Here is a 20,068-nt window from a genome sequence, read left to right as displayed (position 1 = left end):
CACTTCAGCATGGCTGTAAGCACAGCACCCTTTTTTCATTAGATATGATTTCTTTGTGAGTCCTGGACAGGAGTTTTAAGGTATAAAAGAGTCATTCAGGAAAAGTACAAGATATACTAATGTAAAAGGTGTTTAGTTTGCTTTCTGTTAGGTGAAGTGTGAACGTGTTACCTAAAACCCCTGTTCGCAAGACAGTAAAAGCAAGATCAAGAAAACTGCATGAGGCATGCCACTTCGGGAGCACTGGCATGCCAGAGTTGTTCGTGGCATGCCAGTTTTGCACAAGTGTGCACTTAGTTTCCTCTTCGGCTAAAATGTGCATTTAAAGAACAAATCATCACATGTTGGGAGCATAAGAAATGTGACTGGAGAACTTAAACCTCATCATTTTTAGAGGTATCACACTTTCACAAATAATTCATTTTATACAAGGTGAAGGTCCACTATGGACTATAGAGAAAAAAAAAGTTTTTATTTTTCAAAAGTTAGTTTTTTAAGTTTGGACAATGTAGAACTACAGAACCAGCTGAGTGCCACAATTTATAATCTATGTCCTCTCCTATGTTTAAACTCCTCAACTTAATTTTAGTCTTTATCTTCCGAGACCTTCTCATAACATAAATTCATGCTGATTTTATTTTATTATGCATCACAAATGTTTATAAATATTTCTTTAATGCTCATCTGTTAGGTAAAATGAGAGATGAGATGTGTTAGACATCACAATGATGAATACATTGGTGATTACTTTGAAATAATTGTGTGCATTAGTGGGACATTAAGGAAAACGGACGTGTCTAGCATTGGGGCCCCACCAACTGATCAGGTGGATAACTTCGACAATTGAAGTTCACATTTGTTCAGAATGTTCAAATATACCGTACATGTGCTTTTTTGTTTTCCCCTTTAGCTTTTCTTATGTAAAACCCTGTTAATTATTGATCCAGGTCTCTTTTATGAAAAAAGAATAAACATATTGTCTTTCATGATTGAACATGACGCTAAACAGGTTGAGAATGTCCCCACACTGCAACCACAATCATCCTGTATTCCTATTTTAAGTGCAGCTCTGGCTCCACAGTGCATCTTTCATGCAGAATGTGTTTTCTGTGCTGTTTCATGGTGATCACAGCTCTGGTGATCTGTCTCATCCTCTCTGGTGCAGGAGGTGGAGTGGGGCCATGCGGGCTCATTTACAGGCATCAGTAGAGAGTGATTTGGGTGCAGCCTCTCTGCAGCCCTGACTCCCATCAGAAGATTTTTTTTTTTTTTCAGCCTAACACCGCAGATGCCAACAGTTCCATCAGCACCACTCGGTACACTGAGACACATTTGGGCAGCTCACCCTGCAACCATGGTAACAGAAGAATTTTACTAGTTGGCAGCAACCAATAGTGGGGCACTTCCCACTCAGCTCTGTCCAATGAGAGAGCAGCCTGCAGCCCAGCCCACCTTGAAGTGACACTGATGGTCTAGTGCAGGCAGGACTCACAGATGTAGGCTTGGCTAATGAACAAGTAAGAGTAAGCGTATGTAGGTATGTGAGTGTGACAGTGGCGTAATCTGATGAGAGGTTTCCCTCTCTATGAACCAAAGCAACACATAGTGGGGTACTACTCATTCATTGGGATCGACAGTCTTGCAGCACCATGAGTGCAGCAAACCCTTCTTGCTTCCACGTGCATATACACACACTTGCTTACTTGCGCACACACACTTACACACAAACTCTCATCTTCTCTGCCTGATCTCTGCATGTGATGAAGCAGTTTTTTCAGGTTTCATCAGAAATTCAAATCCTAATAAAAAAAAAAGAGACAAACATGCCACCACCAGCTGTCAATAAAGTCATTTATTATTTCACACAATGGATAACATGAACAACTTCAACTGTAGTTCTTTTTAATAAGTGCTCAATGCTGCCAGCCAACATAAGGGTAGCAAAAGAATGAGCTTTTCTCTCTCAGGAAAGTGAAATAAAAAAAAAAGCACCTACTAGATCATGAGAGATAAACATGACCAAAAGCATGCCAGCGGACATGGATATACATATATATTGCATGTATATATGTGCTTAAGACATATATCTGTATGACAGCAGATGCAAATACAAAATATGTGTACAATTACACATACATACTCTGAAGGATATATGCATATGCATGCGCATCTAGTATTTACTCTATATGTCAAATATTTGCAGTTTTTAATATTCATACAATGTACAAAAATGCTTCATGAATTAAAAAATTCATTACAAAAAGAAACATATCAAACAATGTACAAGTCTTGCTCCAAATTCAATTGAAATTTAGCTTTTTCGGTTTGTCTAAAATATTTATGCATACAATCAAATTGAGCATGCAAATCAAGGAAACCCACTCTAGAAAAAGGTTCAAATACACTATGTATACAAACTAAAATATGCCCATACTGTTAGAAGAGCTCACTTTGTGCTCTGAAGAAGTACATTTATTGGTTTTCTCAATGCTTTATCTGCACTTTCAGCTTTGAATAACATTATAGCTTAGAAGTGTAAAATATGCTGTGAGGATGACGACATGTATATTAACGAGGCTCTGTCTCATGTAACCCCTCACTCAATGTCTAGTACACTCATCACAGTACGCTACAGAGGAGGTGATTGAAATGTAGGTGCCATTATACCCCATGCTGGATACTGTTCATGTAGACTACAGAATATAAAGCCCAAACACTGATTTCAGGTCAAATACTGCTGCGTTGCCCTTGATGATCAAACCAAAGACAATGTAAAGGATCCTTATTTTAGTGCCTGAGGCCTCCTGTAGCTACTGGTCCGCATTTGTTGCTAAATAGAATGCAACAACAGAGACCTTGAACCCTAATCAAAGACACATTCCCTCTGCAGTGCCTGCGTAGAGTGAAAGCTCTGGATTAGGACAATACTAGTCAGTGTTAGAAGGCACCGGAGCATTGGCTGGTAAGAGAGACAGACAGGACAGACAACACCTTGGGTCTTAAACTCTTACACCAGAGACCGCTGCCTGACCACAGTATGGAGGGGTAAGCTGCCAAGCATGAAGTCTCTACACCTTAAGAACCACATGTCTAGACCTCATCTTCACCACAAAGACTGCAGACCAAACAAAAGTCATCTATCAAAGCAAGGTCAAGCGCACGAATATGAGGACAAGAGTATTTTTGGCAATTTCCTCTGAGAGCTTACACATATTCTTGTTGCTTACTCTTTATGCTCCCACACTGCCTCAACTGGCTGCAGGCAAAAAGCTGCAAGTCAGCAGGGAACCCTATTTTTGGTTTGGTTGCCTACAGTGGGGTTTATATCCTCCAATAACTTTACGTGGTTCAAAAAGGTAACTCAGAGTGATTCAACGGACTAACAATGTCTATCAGAATATTTTAAACAAAAAAATCAATTAGGGTTGACATTTCTAAATATCTGTTTTAGGTCTTAAGCAGTCTTATTATGGAGAGCAGGTCTACTGTGGTTTTGGGAGACAGTCCCAGCATAGCAGAGCCCAACTGGTATCCATGCAGGATGGACATACTAACACTATTTACAACAAACACTTCAAAACTGTAGGTTCACATCTGGTTAAGGCTGTACTGCATAGAGCTGCAGTAACTATAGTTTTCATGAAATGATAGTCACTTTCTGCACAACTTATTACAAATTATTACTGGTATTATTCACAATTCGCATTGCACGGATGCATTTTATTCAGTAAATAAGACCACTTATTTCTCTTTGTCAAAGGGTGGACTCAGAAAAGAAATTCCTTTTAAGGTCAACGCCAGGCATGGCCTGATGCATAGCAAACAAACGTGTACAAGAGTGTGGTTTCCATGACATCCTCACCTGTTCCTCCTTAACCAAGTACAAAACCGATTGTATGTTGTAAACAACTGGTAAGCATAATGGGCAGATTCACTGATAGTCAATTGTATCTGAGAATGATCAGTGTATCTGGATAGGAACACATTTGGCATGGTTGGTCTCCTGTCTCTGAGGCCAGAACGTCTGTTTTATATAATTGTATCATACTGTATCCATCAGTCTGTAGTTAGTTGTATCATTGTGATATGGGCCTGAATGCTAGGAAACAAGGAGACAGGTGAGCTGCCAGGTGACAGAGGATGCTGACTATAGAAGCTGTTAAAGGACACAGGCAGTGGCAGGGCTCTGATGACTGAGACACATGAATCCTATGCACAATCATGAATATTTTGGGCCAATAACTCTTTGCCACTTGATATTTCTCGGGTCAAATGTAATTGGTGAGAGAAAGAAACATAAGGCACAAGTTGAACTGCTGCTTACTGAGAACTCCACCCGCGCCAAAGAAGACAGAATAACCTGAAACTAAACTTTAATAAAGTCGCCAAAGAAATACTGATCCATTTCTCATATTTTGAATTATTATCAGAGAAAAACACCAACAACTACCCAAAGAGACATACATTGTAGGTAGAGTTTAACAAAGGCTTTACACATTGACACAGAAATCCAAGATGGCTACATTCTCAAGTGCACACAGGAAAGCTTCACTTTAGTGCCAACATGATGGAGACTATGTCCAACTCTGATTTAGATTATTTTAAATAAAACATCCTTACACTGAATACATAGACTTTGGTTTCTAAATCTAAATACTGGATTTACCTTAAAGAAAAAAAAAAAAACATCCAAGATTATGGATTGAAAATCATGTTAAGTAGAAAGTATGGGATTTACTTTTCAAAACACTGTTTGTGAGCCCTCTTCAACTGAACTGTCCTATGAGGATTTAGGCCTGGGCTCCAGTTTGACGCTTTTGGCTGCGCAGCCTGCATATACAAATTGATTAAAATAATGCATGCTCTCTGGAATGGAAATCCACACCATTGAAGGCCAAAACATAAGGCTGGAACAAGCATGTAAGTGCTCTATTTGATTGATGCAAGTGTATGGTTTTTTCATAGTGCATTAAACCAATTTTAAGGTTTACCAAAAACACACCTGATATCCCTCCTGTATGCAATGCGCCCTGCTTACACAAACGATAATGAGGGTATGAATGATTACATGCGGTTCTTTCTGTCTGAAAACAAACTTGTCTTGAGTCGCACCCATGTCTGATTTTGGTTATAAAAACAATACACAACTTTCATTGTCTATGGTACAACAATTCTATTTGATATACTGAGTGCCAGTACATATCTATGAGCTGGTTTCTCACAGAACAAAGCAGGCGACAATGGACTTTGTTTCTATGTACAGTCTGGGACAGCTGATGTCGGTACTCAGGACAGACCTAAGCAGGGAGGGAGAAAACATGAGACGGGGAGTTTTAAGGAAGAAGCGGAAGCAAGTGAGATGTAAAATATGATGGTGATTAGATGAGAGAAGAAAGGGAGATGAAGTTGAGCAGCTTGCACCAGGGAGGGCTAAAGAATTTGGATAGACACAGGGATGGGGGACCGGGGATGACGAGCTGCCATCAGGTATTGTATACTCCTTGGAGAGAGAAGAAAACACATAAGGTAAATACAGGGGAAGTAGCAGAGACAGGGACATGAAAAGGGTAAGGTGGCTTATTTACTGCTGTTTTATCCCACGTCTTTGACAAGCTTCCTCAGAAAGGCAAAAATAAGCAGAGCTGCACAGTTTAATATTAACCAACCCCCTCCCCTTGCTGGTAAATATATGGCTAAAGCCACATTCAGATACAGTATCATAAAGTACCATACACGTCACTTTGTCAGATACATAAAGATTCACATAATAATTCTAAACTATCATTAAGTACCACACTTTATAGCATCAGATTCTGTATCAAATAGTACCATATAGTGCCATTGTAAGTGAAGTCCGATGAAACCTTGAAAGGTTCATGTCTGATTTAATAAATGGAGGAAAGGAACGGGAGGTGCTCTCTCCTTCGCTAAAATCCTCACAGATCAGAGAGGAGAGACAAGTCAAAGTGCACCAAGGAGTCCCAGAATTAAGGGCACTGCATCGAATAGGCTTCAAACAGTGCAGGCTCCACAACCGCTCTCTGTCAGTGACGAGTCCCTTTCTCCTGCAGGTCTATAGACTAGAGGGAGCCCACAACTCGTCCCTGCTGTGTCCTCGGCCTCTGCGTTTCCCGCCTTTAGCTGTCTGAGGCACACCTCGTGCTTGATGCACCACAGTCTCAATTGTAGCTGAGATGGAGTCGTGGTTTGAGAACTCCAGGGGCTCGGGGGTCAAGCTCGGCCTGAGGCTCTGCCTACCTGGCAGGTCGTCGCACCTCTCCAAGACGGGCATTCCCAGAGTCCTACAACCGCCTCCCCTTTCGGCCAACATGTCCAAACCCCGACCATCAGCTGAATCCTCCTCTCTCCTGTTGGTCTGCTCTGGTTCCTCAATAGGCTGTTTCCTGGGCCGCCCTGGCCGTCTTTTGATGACATTGTTTCCTGTTTTGGCTTGTCGCTGCAGGCGCTTGGCACGGAGGATTTTCTGCACATGCTCAAAGTTCAAAGAATGCATCCTCCTTACGTCCTTCTGGATCTGCTCCACCTCGTGTCGCTTGTACCTCCTCTTACCGGGAACACCTGGTGGAGGAGAGAGTGTGCATGAGTTAAGTATTTAAAGGAGCAAGGAGTTTACCAGCGAGTTTGTCGGTCAAACTGAGCAGCCTTTAAAGACCAGGAAAGACATCTTGCCAGTTAAGCTCATAGATTTCTTTCTTTTTTTTTTTTTGCTACAAGAGCTTCCTGCTAATTTTGACATATTCATGTAAGCCCTTTGAAAGCCCAGCTGAGCCAGGAGAGCAGATCATATCCCGTAATTGTCAACTACAGAGCAGAGAGGAGAGAAGGAGATCCCATTCTGCGAGCAGGAAACCCACAGAAATGTCTCCTTCAACCATTTAATATGTCGCTACACAATAACACCCCTGTGCATCTGGAGCACAGGCTGCCAAAAAGTCAAACACACACACACTACATGCACACACACATTTATCCACATGCACACACACAGACACAAATACAAAAACACAACATGCACAGCATGCACAAATAATGAATTCAGCAGTTCAGAATGGCTGAGCAGAAGAAACCAGAGCCATATTGTTTTCTTCACTCTGGTGAACTGGGCAGTGTGCCCTTTACACACTGTTCTATCATTTTTCTCTCCCTTTCTCCATCACTTTTTATGTCTTTCTCTCTCAACACTCTAAATTTCAATTAAACTGGTAACACAACACCATTTCATTTCCGTCTTCAGCTCAGAAACCACTTCTTGGTCCTGGTCCTTCTCTGGCAGTCTTTCTGTTTCCCATCTCTGCCCCCATTTCTTACCCCCCCCCCCCCCCCCCGCGCGCGCCTGGGCACAGTTCCCAACGCTCAGACGGAGCCACAGCTCTGCAAAATGGAGGAATAGCACAATCAGACACCAGTCCCCATGCAGTGTGCATACAATATGTTTGGTGTTTCTTTCTCGAGAAATGTATCACTGGATTCCCTAACCATTGTCTTTCTTCTTATTATTACACTGCTGATACAAAGTAGCAGGTGCTCTAACACAGTACAAAACAGAACAAAATCAGCTCTGAATTTTATACAACAAATGAGGCAGGCTGGAATTGCAGATGATTTTTTTTGAAGACGTGTACTCACAACAAGAGTATTTCATTTGTTTAAAAAAAACCCAAAAAAACATCGTCATCATCTTTTGAGAACATTCATGTTTGTGCCTTAAAGCCTTACAGAGAATCAGTGAACCTTTACAACAGGCTGATACACAATGAGGGGATATTACAATTTTAAAGTGTAGAGCTTGGTGATGGCTATAGTATTTGCTAATGAACAGGGAGTATGAGAAGATAACGAGAGGCTCAGCCGAATGTCTTTCTCTATTGTTGTTTTGGGAAATTAGTCTAATGCAGAAAGCACTAAGTAGCATTAGTTTATGAGCTGCACAGGACTGTTAACATGCTCAGCTCTCACTCTCACACACACACAAACACACACATGCACACGCACACAAACACCACAAAGTAGCAGAAATTTATGAGCTGCATACACGGAACATAAAACCGCTGACCTTCAGCAGTGTGAGGGGCCGTATAGCACTGAGGACCTGTTTCTCTGTGGACGTGGAAGTCACACAGAGATTCATGCCCACTTAACTACTGTCCCTGCACTTAGCAATACAGTTATAGACAGGATGCAGTGATCCTTGATGTATATTATTCTGATAGTGTTCCTCTCTTTTCAAGTGCATGTATATGTTTGAACAGGTCATGTGACAAAAACCAAGTTGATTATACTATATTGTACAATATATGTGCATGTTAGCTTTGTTGATTAGTGTACTAAATGAAAAAAAAAAATCAGCACAAAAAGCACAGAATCACACAAAAGATAAACAATAAAACAAATCAATGAAAAGCCTTTTTTAAACTGACCAAATGGCTCTATGATGGAATAATTCATAAACTCAGGTGTGCATGCTCATCTGTGTGTTTTAGATTGTGTCTATGCCTGTATGTGCGATTCCACATGTATGGTTGTGCTGCATGCATGTCTATACACACGCGCTGTGTTTTAATTGGGCTGAGGCTGTGAAGTGAGGCAGTAAGTCATGCTAGAGGAGGAGCAGAGGGAAAAAGGGGGAAGGAAAGAGTAATGAGGGGGAGGGGAGACAGAATGAGAAAGGGAAGGTGTACAGAGATAGGAGGAGGACGAGGAGAAAAGTAGGTAGGTGGATGATTGAGGGGGCAGTGCAAAAAAAAAAAAAGAAGGGATATCAAGGGCAAGAAGTGCAGAAGCAGCAGAAGGGAAAAAGGTGACGGCAGGGGAGGTAGAAGTGGAATAACAACACTGCAGGGATAACATGGGGGTTGTGTGTATGCGTGTGTTTGAGCGGGGGGTGGGTAACGTGTATATGAGTCATCCGTCCTGGTTCCCCTGGGGTGGGGGGTGTATTCTAACTGAGCCCCTGGCTTCTCCTCCCCGCCACTGGACTAGGCCCCAGTCATTAAAGCCCTGGCTGCAGGCCAGCTCTTTTAACACAGGCAAGGGCCTTTTACGGCGTGTCTGTAGAAAATAAATCACACTGTGTGAATAATATATCTCTGGCAAAGACATTGGTAGGAGGGGAGGGAAGGAGGAAAGGAAGGAGAGATTGGTGAATTATAGTCGTCTCCATCCATGCATTACGTTCTCTCTATCCCCAGCCAGATGTGCTCAAAGACAGCAGAAAACAGAATATACTCAAATACACCTCAGTCTGGTTAAGAGAATATGGGGCTCCCCAGCCTGTTTGTATACTTGAAGTACAGAATGCTGTTCATAGCACATTTTTAAAAAAGGCATCACCTTGATGAGTATGTTATTGCCTACATTTAAAAACCTTAAGTGGCACATAAGCAAAACAAGCTTGTTATCTCTTGGGGAAAAAAAAATAATTCTAAACACAACTTAGTTTTGGATCCTAATTTAGTGATGTTTACATTTTTAAAAACCTGGTATGGCATGATTGACACAGCAGAAAAGATCATCAGTGTCGACAATCCAGGACTTATACTGGTCCAGAGTCAGGAAACAGGCAGGTATCACTGCAGACCCCTCACACCACGGACACAAACTGTTTAAGCTCCTCCCCTCCGACAGACGTTACAGATCACTGTACGCCAAAACAAGCCGTCATGAGAACAGTTTCTTCCCCCAGGCTGTCACTGTGATGAACGCTGAACAGTCACAGAGTGTCAGACCTGCTGCTGTGAAATCACCCTGAACTAAACTGTCCCTGTCAATGTCCATATTTAATTCAAATGATCATCTGATAACTACCTCATCTTTACTTCATCATCCTTTTGCACTACTCACCACTGCACCATTATCTTATTGAGTCTTGTACATATTAGTCTTTAACTACCTGTTTATATTTTTAGCTAATTGTTATTATTTAATGTTTACATTGTACAGAGAGAAAACAGTCTACTAAAGTTAAATTCCTTGTGTGTTAAACAGACCTGGCTAACAAAGCTGATTCTGATAAGAGTCTTGTAACATCCAGTTGTTACACATTAGTACAACTACAGCATCTTGTGCTTCATTTTACAGCATGCTGTTCTCTTATAGCAGCTGAAAGACACGTGTATTGTAATTGTTCAAATTACACAAATCATTCTGTAAACCCATGAGCAGACATGTTTAAGCCACACTTAAAAACAAGACCTATGTTAAGCTTTGAGCTTTATCTCAGGGTAGAAGACACTGTCAGTTTGTTTTCCCTGAAATGTCCACTCAGTCTCAACATTTTTTTAATATGATCTCCCATTTCTTGCGATTAGATCTTAATGATGTGGATTTCTGTCATGATGATGTCACTTTAACACTTCACGCTGGGTTTCCATGGGTGAAGATATTGTGAGGTGGTCAAGCCTAAGAGAACCACGCAGCTAATTGCCTTTCAGACCACCAGAACATTTTACCTCCAACAAGTTAAATATGACAACCATCTGACACCTACTGATGTCATGGTTCCTACGATTGCATGGGGAAGTACATACAAGTATATGGCCTTGTAAGCATGAACATGTAATGCTAGTTAAGTTAGTGGAGCTTACCGGGGAGGGATTGACTGGAGCACTTGTTAATTTGTCCTGACTCCTGCCTGGCAGTTTGGAATGACAGTAGGCTCTGATCTCCAAACACAGATAGCCCCGCCTTTCTGCTCCTCCCATCACACACATCCTCATGTGACCCCAAAATGAGATCAGAAGCCGTCTCTGATCGCTGTGATTGGCTGCTGTAGCTGCTCCTGAAGCTGTTAATTGGCTGTCGTATCTGACGGGATTGGAATTGGCTGTCAGCGAGAGAGTGTGTGGACAGCTGGTCCGACTCAAACATCCCTAAGCTGGACCCCAGGCCTGAGACTCTCCCGCTGCCCCTTTGCTTCTCCAGATGCTTTGAGGAGCCCTGACTGACCACGTCCCTCCTGTCACTCAGCATGCTGAGACGTGCATTAGTTTTAGCTCCACTGAAGAGCCCGCCCAGCTCCTGCCGGTCTCGCAGGGAAAGGAGGGGTTCGTCCTTGTGCTTATGTTTGTGCTTGTGCTTCCTCTTGTGGAGGCGAACCCCTGCAAGACTTCCTGCATTGCCACTTCCAAGAGAACCCAGGCCCTCTCTTACAGAAGGACCCTGGAGAGGGGCACTGGCACTGCGGAGCTTGGCCCCAGGCTGGAGCTTTGGGTGTCCACTGGAGTGGAAAGCCTTGGGTGGGGGGACGGTTGGCCTCATGAAAGGAGATGGAGGTGCAGGGCCTAGTGAATGATGGGGCAGGTAAAACGGGGGAGGAGGAGGAAAGTAGCCCAGACTCAGATGGGGTGCGTAAGGCATCGCATACGGTGCTGCATAGTAATTTCCTCCAGCCAGTGGATAACTGTATCCTTGAACGAAAGGCAGCTTGGATGTGATTGGCTCGTTGGTTTTGGCTGGACGGCCACGTCTTCTCTTAGCCTTCAGATCGGCACTCCTGCGGAGATATGAGCTGGAATCACAGGAGTATGAGTCGTAGCTAACAGGGTAGTAATGATGGAAGTTGAGGCGGAAAATTGAGGGATAAGGTTGCTGGGGGTAGCAGGTGAATCTTCTGTGAGACACTCGTAGCTGCTGGAGCTTTAACACCACCTACAAGTAGGGTGAAAAAGAGAAAAGGTTTTGAGAAAAAGACACCTCACACGACGCACTTTTATTTAGCCGTTTCGTAACAACAATTACAAACAGAATTTGTCCTTCTTCTCACCTCCTCCAGCTCAGTGAGAAAGTGAAGATGATCCCGACTTTGCAGGCACTTCCTCTTCCTCCGATGGTGTTTTTGCTTCTTTTCCTGCTGTGACAGGAAGTTGTCAACAGTAGTTACTTGGCGATTGCAGCGTGTTCTACTGTTCCTGTTGGACGCTTCTAAAGCTGCTGCCTCAGCAGCCTCATATCCACATAGGTCAAACGAGTATCTGTTTGAACACAACATATCATCAAGTTAATGCAACCAGCAAAAATACTTTATGTGAGTAAAAATATAAAACTAGATAAATTCTTTATAAAGGTAATAGGGAGTTTTAGTATTGTACCTGCGTCGGGATGCGGGGCCCTTCTCAGTTTGGTCTGAGGTGCTGTTGTTGTCTGTTCCAATCCCACTGTCACTGGGAATAGTCTCCTCGCTGTGGGACTCACTTATTGGGGATAGGGTCGCCTCCTTCACCGAAGCTCCCTCTGACAGGTGGGAGGGTGAGTTAGCCAGAAGGCGTGGAGGAGACAGTTTCCATCCTCCAGAGATGAATCCTCTGCCAGTAGGCTTGGAGGACAAGGCTGAGATGGGCTGCAAACTTGGCATAGTGGCATCAGGGTGGCTGGCTCTGATGGATGGAGCAGTGGAGCTGGGAGATGAGGTGGAGGAAGAAGGCACTGCAGGGCTCTCATAGAGACTAGAAGTGGGGACAGACAACAGGGGCTTGTCCCTAGTGGTTTTTGGAGGGTTGGAGCCTTGAGTTTCTGCTCTTGGTTTACGCCCCCTCTTCTTCCCGATGTAGATTGTTCCTCTCTTACTCACGTTTATCTGCTTTCCCAGCCGAGCTTCGATGGTGGATGCCATGGCTGTCATGGTCGTGGAAACAGGGGCAGAGGATGACTTCAGAGATAGAGTGCCATTCTGATTGGAGCCTGAAAGGATCTGGTTCAGGATGCTCTGCATTTTACCCAGCTTCATCTTATTCACCGGCCTGGAAAAGCCCCTGCCGCGCTTCAGATTCAGACTGGTGGAGTTGATGCTGGTGGTGGAGGACAGTTGCATTAATGTGTTGAGCGTGTGTGTCTTCCTACTTCTGATTAGCCCTGCAGACACTTCCTGTGCCAGTGGGCTTGGAGGGGATGTGGAGGTTCCCTCGTGTATGGTCTCCACTGTTAGGAGTGGCTGTTTCTTGGGGCGTCCTCGTTTCCTTTTGATGGGCGTGTGGACCGTCAGGCTGTCAGTGTTGGTATAGAGGGGGCTGGAGGGGGTGATGGGGAACGCTGAGGGGGGGTCGGCTAAGGTGGAGGGGCTAGTCCTGATGTCTCTTTGGGGTGATGAGAGACTGGCATGGCTTTTGGCTTTCAGGTAGGACCACCTGTCCTTGGCCTTGGTTAGTCTGGAGCTGGCTGTGGAGCTGGGGCTGTGGCTGGGACTTGGACTCAGGGCAGCCCTCGGCCTGTGAATTGGGCTGGGGCAAATATTGATCCTGGGTTTAGGGCTTGGGATTGGGCTGATGCTACTCCTTGGGCTGGGGCTGGTGTTTGGACTGGGGAGTCTGGGGTTCATGTTAAGATTGGGTTTGTTGATGTAGCTGTGAGAAAGCTCTCTGTGTTTAAGGGCGTCTGTGCTGAGCTTAGGACGTCCAACAGGGTTCTTTTTCATCCTGTTTAACTCGGAGTCGTTCAGACTTGTAACTACTTCTCCTCTTTCTGACCTGTCGAGCCTTTCTCCCTTTTCTCTTTTATCACACTTGTCCCCTTTTTCTGTCCTGTCTCGACTCACATCCGACTGATTTGTGAGTCGAGAATCATTTCTGTGAGCCTCTGTCTTATGTGCTACTTTGGGTTCTGGGGGTCCAGGCTGGTGCTTCTCTGTACTCGCCTGCCGTTGCTGTGATTGCTCCTCAGCAGAAAAGGGCTTGTCAAAAGAAGGCCCCCTCCGTCTCTTCCTTCCTTTCCCTTCCTCTGTCAGCATGAGCATCACTCTGTCGTCTTCATCTCCCTTCCTCACAGAATTTGCTCGATCTCTGTCCTCTTTTCTCTTTTCCTCTCTATCTTCATGGAAGCACTCTGCTGTCTCCTCCTGCCTGTACTTGTGTCTCTCCTCTGAATTAGTTGGGCTCTCCGATCCTTTCTCTGGCTGTCCTCCCCAAGGTGTTTCAGCACTGAGGGGATTACTGAGCATCCTCTGGGAGTCCTTCCTGCCGTACTTCCTCTTGATGTTCCCAAAGAGCTGCTCACTGACCTCCTGCAAACCCCTCCCCCTGGAGACGGGTAGACAGAGAAAAAAGAATGACAAGTGAAATCAGTGGAGAGTGAGGAGGAATGTTAGATATTCTGTGGATACTACACAATCTCCAGCAGTTTATAATCAACTATTGCTGTGTGTTGCTACACATAATTTGATGTACCCAGAAAATATATGTATGTATGTATATATGCATATATATATATATTTTTTTTAATTATTATTATTTATTTATTTTTTTAAGTTTTCCCTTTACCTTGACTGGCATTTTCATTCATTTAGCCACATGAAAACGTATTTTATTGTTGCAGAAAATCTCACCATAAACACTGTTTACACACAAGGGTGCAGTTTATTAATCTGATTGCATGAAGGCTCTCTGGGTTTAGTGGCGTCTGTGCTCATAAACACAGAAGATACACTTGGTAAGCTTTCAATACATCTTGTGCAGATGAGAAAACTGTGTGCCCGGTGCATCCTTGTGTCTTGAATGATACGATCACACATAAAGCCAAAGCATACCTGCTGAGAGAGGTCAGGTTGAGAATACTGGCATCTGTAACCACTGGCAGCTGCAGGTCTGGAGTCAGAGATCTCTGAGGTGAGGGGCTCTGTGTCGCTGATCGTGGGAAAGGCTGGGCCAGTTCTCGGGATGTCTGAGAATCTGCCGGATTGGTCGGGGACGCAGAAGGTGCTGCAGACGTGATCCAGTCTGAGCTGATTTGTTGTTGTTGTTGGAATTGTGGCGCGTGGGTGTGTTGTGTTTGCTGCGTGTGTGAAAGTGTGTGTGCGGGAAGGAGAGAGTTGCGGAGCTGGTGTTTGGGCGGCGTGTGATCTCCCAGTAGTTGCAGCAGACCTCCCTCTCTCTGCTCTGTCATTCTGAACTGGCGCTCATACGTCTGTAGATGACAGAAAAAAGAACACAAAGTCTGGTTACTTCAAACAAATTATGAACACAAGACTGCTTCACACTGCTACAGTGAATGAACGATATGATAATGACTGCTCTGTTTCCTGTCTTAACAACAGTATATTTTCACATACTGGTAAGTAGCACAGCATCTAACTCTGCACACACTTTATTTTTGTCAGCACATGTCAAATCTGTAAGTTGTTGTGCACTGATATCGCATTCTTGTCTTTTCACAGCAGGACTGAGACTTTAAATACATCGTGTCTGCATGAGCAAACTGCGGGCCACAGACAAAAGGCTTGTTTACAGAGCAATTAAATTCCTGTGGCAAGGATGTTGCATGCTGGGAGAGCTGGGGGGATGTAGTTTGAATGTCTGACTGCACACAATATTAAACACAGTAGTTAAACTCTTCCATGTCCCTGGCTGCCCCAGATCAAATATTACTGCATATCACCTTATTCAGCTGAGAACTTTCAGACTGGTCAAACTGTTCACCCCTGCACTGCGTATTGAATATATACTCTGAACTCTGGCATCTATTTTCTACTTTTTGTAAAGTCCACAAATCGGAAGGTAAATACGTTTTACATTTATCCACGTTAAACCGAGATGTGAAACAACTTATTTCCTGTAAAAGACAACACAACCCTGTTAAATGTTTCAGGGCTGCATAATCAGTGTACTGATGTAAAATGAGAAATAGAGCAGCGGATGGCTTTTGTGGTTTAGCCTGTTATTAACAGACTCAGTATGACGCAACAAGACACTGTTCTGTTGCGCTGCAGGGAGATGTAACCTAACCACAGGCCTGCCTCTCAGCGCACACGTGCGCACACACACTCACACACACACTCACACACACACACTCACACTCACACACACACACAGTGGATGTACACATTACAAAGGCTTATAAATTCCTGCTTTCACGGATAGTAGAACAGAATGCTAATGTGTGAACACTGAAGCATCCCATTTCATTCAAGACAGATGAGCACACAAATTCTTACACACACAAACACAACGATGAAATCTATAATGTACATAGATCTTATCTTCTCTTATCACAGCAAACGTTTTCAAACGAACAAGAGCTGCATCTTTTCTTTCTTCTTTTTTTACTCGGTAAACGTCGAGTCAAGCTTTCATTTCATCAGCCACTCTTCATCTTCTTCATCCCCTCTCCATTTCTATGAAACCTTTCTTCCCTTTTCTCTGTGTGCTGCCCCCTCAGACACTTACACTCATTTTGTATTTCACTCTGGCTCGGTAACACAAAACTCAATCAGCACTGAACATTGATGACAAGCAATGACTCGTGCATGTGCACACGCTCAGTTACATCCTACAGTATGAGATAAATATTTGTGTTTATGTAAATGTGTGAATGTTTGAGTGTGCACGGTGACACTGGAGAAGGGAGCCTGTGAGTCCACAGAGGGATAAGATGACCGACATCTGATACACACATGCTTTCAAATTTAACCTGCCCAAGAGGATCTGTTGTTTCAGGTTCAAGAAGGGCAGAAGACGCGAGAGGCGATGAGATAGAGCTGATTAGACAAGCACACACACAAACACAAAATGTATCCTCCCCTCAAACCACACAACCACCACAGGGAGATAATAAAGAGAGGGGGCATGTACACATTTCCAACAAGAGATAGAAGAGCGAAACAGAAGAAATACAAACTACTGGAATAGGGAGCCCCCCCCCCCCCCCCCCCCCCCGCGTCTGCTTGTGGTTTGGCTCAAGTTCAGCTTTTTGTTCATCGTTTCCACCCCTCTACCTCATCCATCTCCTCACTCTCTCCTCCTCTCTACCTCTGACACCCCATGAAGCTGTTCAAGTCGAGAAAACACTCGCTGTCAGATATGGACACTAGAAAATATAAATAGATGGAGGTATTCCCGTGGCTGTTGTAGCCAACGCAGTACGAGAACAACTTCTTTTTCTCCTTGCTGTTTGCAGACTGTGTGTACAATACCTCTGTGATTAATATATGACACCTTTTCTGTTTAATGTGATAAACGTTTTGATGTATATTCTGCTCTTTTGTCTACTGCACGTTTTGCATTGACCTTTTATACCTGTAAGGGCGTCCTGATGTCCTTAATCTACATTAAAAAGTCTCAAGATTTCTGCATCAATCCAGAAACTAAAAGTTGCAGATATCTCACAGGCCTTTGGGTAACAAAACAACGAGCCCTCTCTCTCTCAGGAAATTATAAACTCATTATCATTAATCTAGCTTTACCTTTGGAGTAATGCCATAGCCTCATTTTGATTGTTGGGTATTCAATAGCTTTATCCCAGGTGTTAATTGTGATATTTAACCTTTGAACAGTTTTGGTGTTTACTATTTAGTGTCGCAAAATTGTATCTACTGTTATCATTTTTGTTCTGAGTTGTGTCTGTTTTCCAATATGAAGCACTTTGAGACGCCTGCTTGGATGAAAGCTTTATAAATAAAGAAAAGTTTGGTACAGCGTGTATAGGGACTGTACACTCCCTGTGCAGCTGCTGCTCTGCAGCAGGGGGCAGCGCTCAGGAAATCAGCACTATCATGGACTCTGACCCTCTGGAGCAACCCACCAGCACAAGAGCTGTAAGCCTTAGGCCTTTTCCACACTGTCTGTCTTTCTCCGAGCGACCTCTGATCACATTCAGATAAGGGAGAGAGGCCAACACAAACCAGAGCGGCAGCATGTTTAGTCCTGAGCCCGTTTGATGCACTCTCCCTCTCCCTCGAGACGTCCAGGGCCTGTGTTTAAGGGTTAAGGGTCACGCTCCCTCGGCTAGGTCAACAACCATTTCTAGGATGTTCTCCTCTGGGTGAGCACTGTATCAACATGGATCGGTCTCAGTCGCTCACAGAAAAGCTCTCTGACACCTGAACTCAGGCAGGCAGATATGGAGCTGCACATTCCTCTCAGCTGGTGATGTAAGCAGTTCAAAGCGCGGCAGAAGAGGTCAGAGATAATATGTGACTAAGTGCTGCAATCACCCAACTTAAAGGCACTTTGCAAATGAGTCAGCATATGTTTACTCACAAATCCACGTGAGTGTGTCTAAATGTTACATGTACACTAAATGATCCGATTTTTTCCCCCTCCTCGCTCCTGCAGTTTGATGTGAGGGAAGGTATGTGACAGCCCCTCCTGTCCTTTCCTCTCCTGCAGCCTCTCATTTTCCACTGTTGAATAAACTAAAACTCACACACACACACACACACACACACACACACACACACACACACACACACACACTGAGCACCCTGGCTGCACCATTATACTGGGGAAAGAACACCCTAAACAGGCACGCCCAAATCTCACAACCCCAGCAGAACACAAACACACATGTACAGAACTAAACATAAACACAAACTCCGTGCACGCAAACACAGACACACACAAACACGCTGCCCTTCAAATAGTTCTTCGCAGTCTTTGATTTGGCTGTGTGCCCGGTGGTTAGAGTGTTTCATTTTTCCCTGTGTATGGAACTGGGCAGCTGTCCAGACAGACACACAAAGAGAACGAGAGAGACAGAGGGGGAGAGAGAGAGAGGGGGGGGGAGGTGTGTGTGTGTGTGGGGGGGGGGGATGGGGAGGGAAGGGGTTAGTGAAAGAATGAGAGAGGCAGAGAGGGACCAAGAGGACCAGCAGAAAAACAAGAGAGGTGCCTCGACCCGTTAAAAAAGTAGTTTCATCCAAATCCCGATGATTGATATCATCCTCGCTTTTTTTTTTTTTTCTCTTTCTCTCCCTTCCCGCGTTCTCTCTCTCTCTCTCTCTCTCTTTGGCTTTGACACCATGCCGTCTCTCACTGCCCCTGTGGCCTTGTGCACTGCCCCCACCCCCCCCCCCCCCCATCATCTCATCCCTCCTTTTCTTCTTTTCTGGAGCTGACCATTCTCCCCGTGTGGGAACTACCATCCTTTTCACCCCCCACCCCCACTCTCTCTAGTTCCATTCAGAGCGCTGCTTTGCTGTGATCTGTGTTTCTGACAGCTCCACACACACACACACACGCACACACACAAGCACACACACACACACACACACAGCTCCTCTGCAAACAAACACCATGAATACTAACACAGCTTTGTGTCCACAGCACTTAAAACAGCGAAGAAGGAAGGGAGGAGGAAGGGGTGCCGAAAAAAGGAGGGAAAAGCGACAGAGGAGAAAAGAGGTACTGTGTTGATCTTGTGGCCACTCTCACAGACTCTCCCCCCACCCCCCCCCCCCCCATCCCTGTTTCTCGTTCTCTCGTTCTTCCCACCAGTTCTCCCGGGAATAAAGACTTCCATTCATGCGCCTGAGGAGACCCACAGCGGGGGAGAGAAAAGACGGAGGAGAAGGGGTGAGTAAAGGGGGGGGGGGGGGGGGGGGGGGGGGGGTTTCAAGGTGGGACAGTTTTTGGATCATTGGGATAAGGCAGCTACTTTAAATATTTGTGTCACTTTTTTCTAAGATCACTCAGCGTGTGCTAATTTAGCCAAAAGCTGCACTCCTCAGGTCTGGATACGTCTTCTGTTAGAGTTAGGTAAGTACAGTCTGGCACAACTCAAAACATCCAATCTCAGACTAATGCTGCAATTCCAAAGCTATGTTCGGCCTAAAGCCACAATTTTGCAAAACAAAAGGCTTGATTATTTGGGGAAGAAAAGTCTTTCCTACAGTCTGTTATGAACCCTCCCTGCTAGGTATTATCAAGTGTTTGATCTCCAACACAGCCCATTGGTCCGTTAAGTATTTAAAGCACAGCAGTAGGTGTCAAATAAAAACGCTCCATCCTTTAACCACAGAAGTAAACCTATAGACTGAAGTGCTCCTAAAGATAGCAGCGAAACACCCAAGAGTCTCCTTGTCACAGTCTCTTCAGACACGCTCACACGTAGATGACTCAATCTGAACAAAAGCCTGTGATTGGCTGAACCCAAGCATGTTATTACGCTGCAGTTGGAGGTTTTCAGCCCCTTAGTAATGACAGACACATTTACATGCTACACAATCTAATCCCTGCTATTAGCATTAATGGTGCATGTGCAGGCATATGTGTGAATGGCACAAAGAGCCACATTAAGAGAGTTTTTTCAAAGTGATTATTACAGCGATTATGTACCAATTGTACCC

At 44.3% G+C, this 20,068-nt stretch overlaps 1 protein-coding gene across 1 annotated transcript in view; it reads right to left on the bottom strand.

Moving 5' to 3' along the window:
- Nucleotides 1-1,834: 1,834 nt before the first annotated feature.
- The window catches only part of setbp1 (SET binding protein 1), a 34,084-nt gene continuing 15,850 nt past the window's right edge, over nucleotides 1,835-20,068 (bottom strand). Inside the window, exons 3-7 of the mRNA XM_079351645.1 lie at nucleotides 14,534-14,910; nucleotides 12,108-14,027; nucleotides 11,783-11,990; nucleotides 10,605-11,667; nucleotides 1,835-6,579 (exon numbers count right to left, since the gene is read on the bottom strand). Of these exons, the coding sequence (XP_079207771.1) occupies nucleotides 6,074-6,579; nucleotides 10,605-11,667; nucleotides 11,783-11,990; nucleotides 12,108-14,027; nucleotides 14,534-14,910 (4,074 nt within the window). The 3' untranslated portion in view covers nucleotides 1,835-6,073. The remainder of the gene's footprint in view (nucleotides 6,580-10,604; nucleotides 11,668-11,782; nucleotides 11,991-12,107; nucleotides 14,028-14,533; nucleotides 14,911-20,068) is intronic.

The sequence above is a fragment of the Symphodus melops genome (assembly GCF_947650265.1).
Source record: "Symphodus melops genome assembly, chromosome: 1".
Classification (NCBI taxonomy): domain Eukaryota; kingdom Metazoa; phylum Chordata; class Actinopteri; order Labriformes; family Labridae; genus Symphodus; species Symphodus melops.
This window is presented reverse-complemented; position numbering and strand designations above follow the sequence as displayed.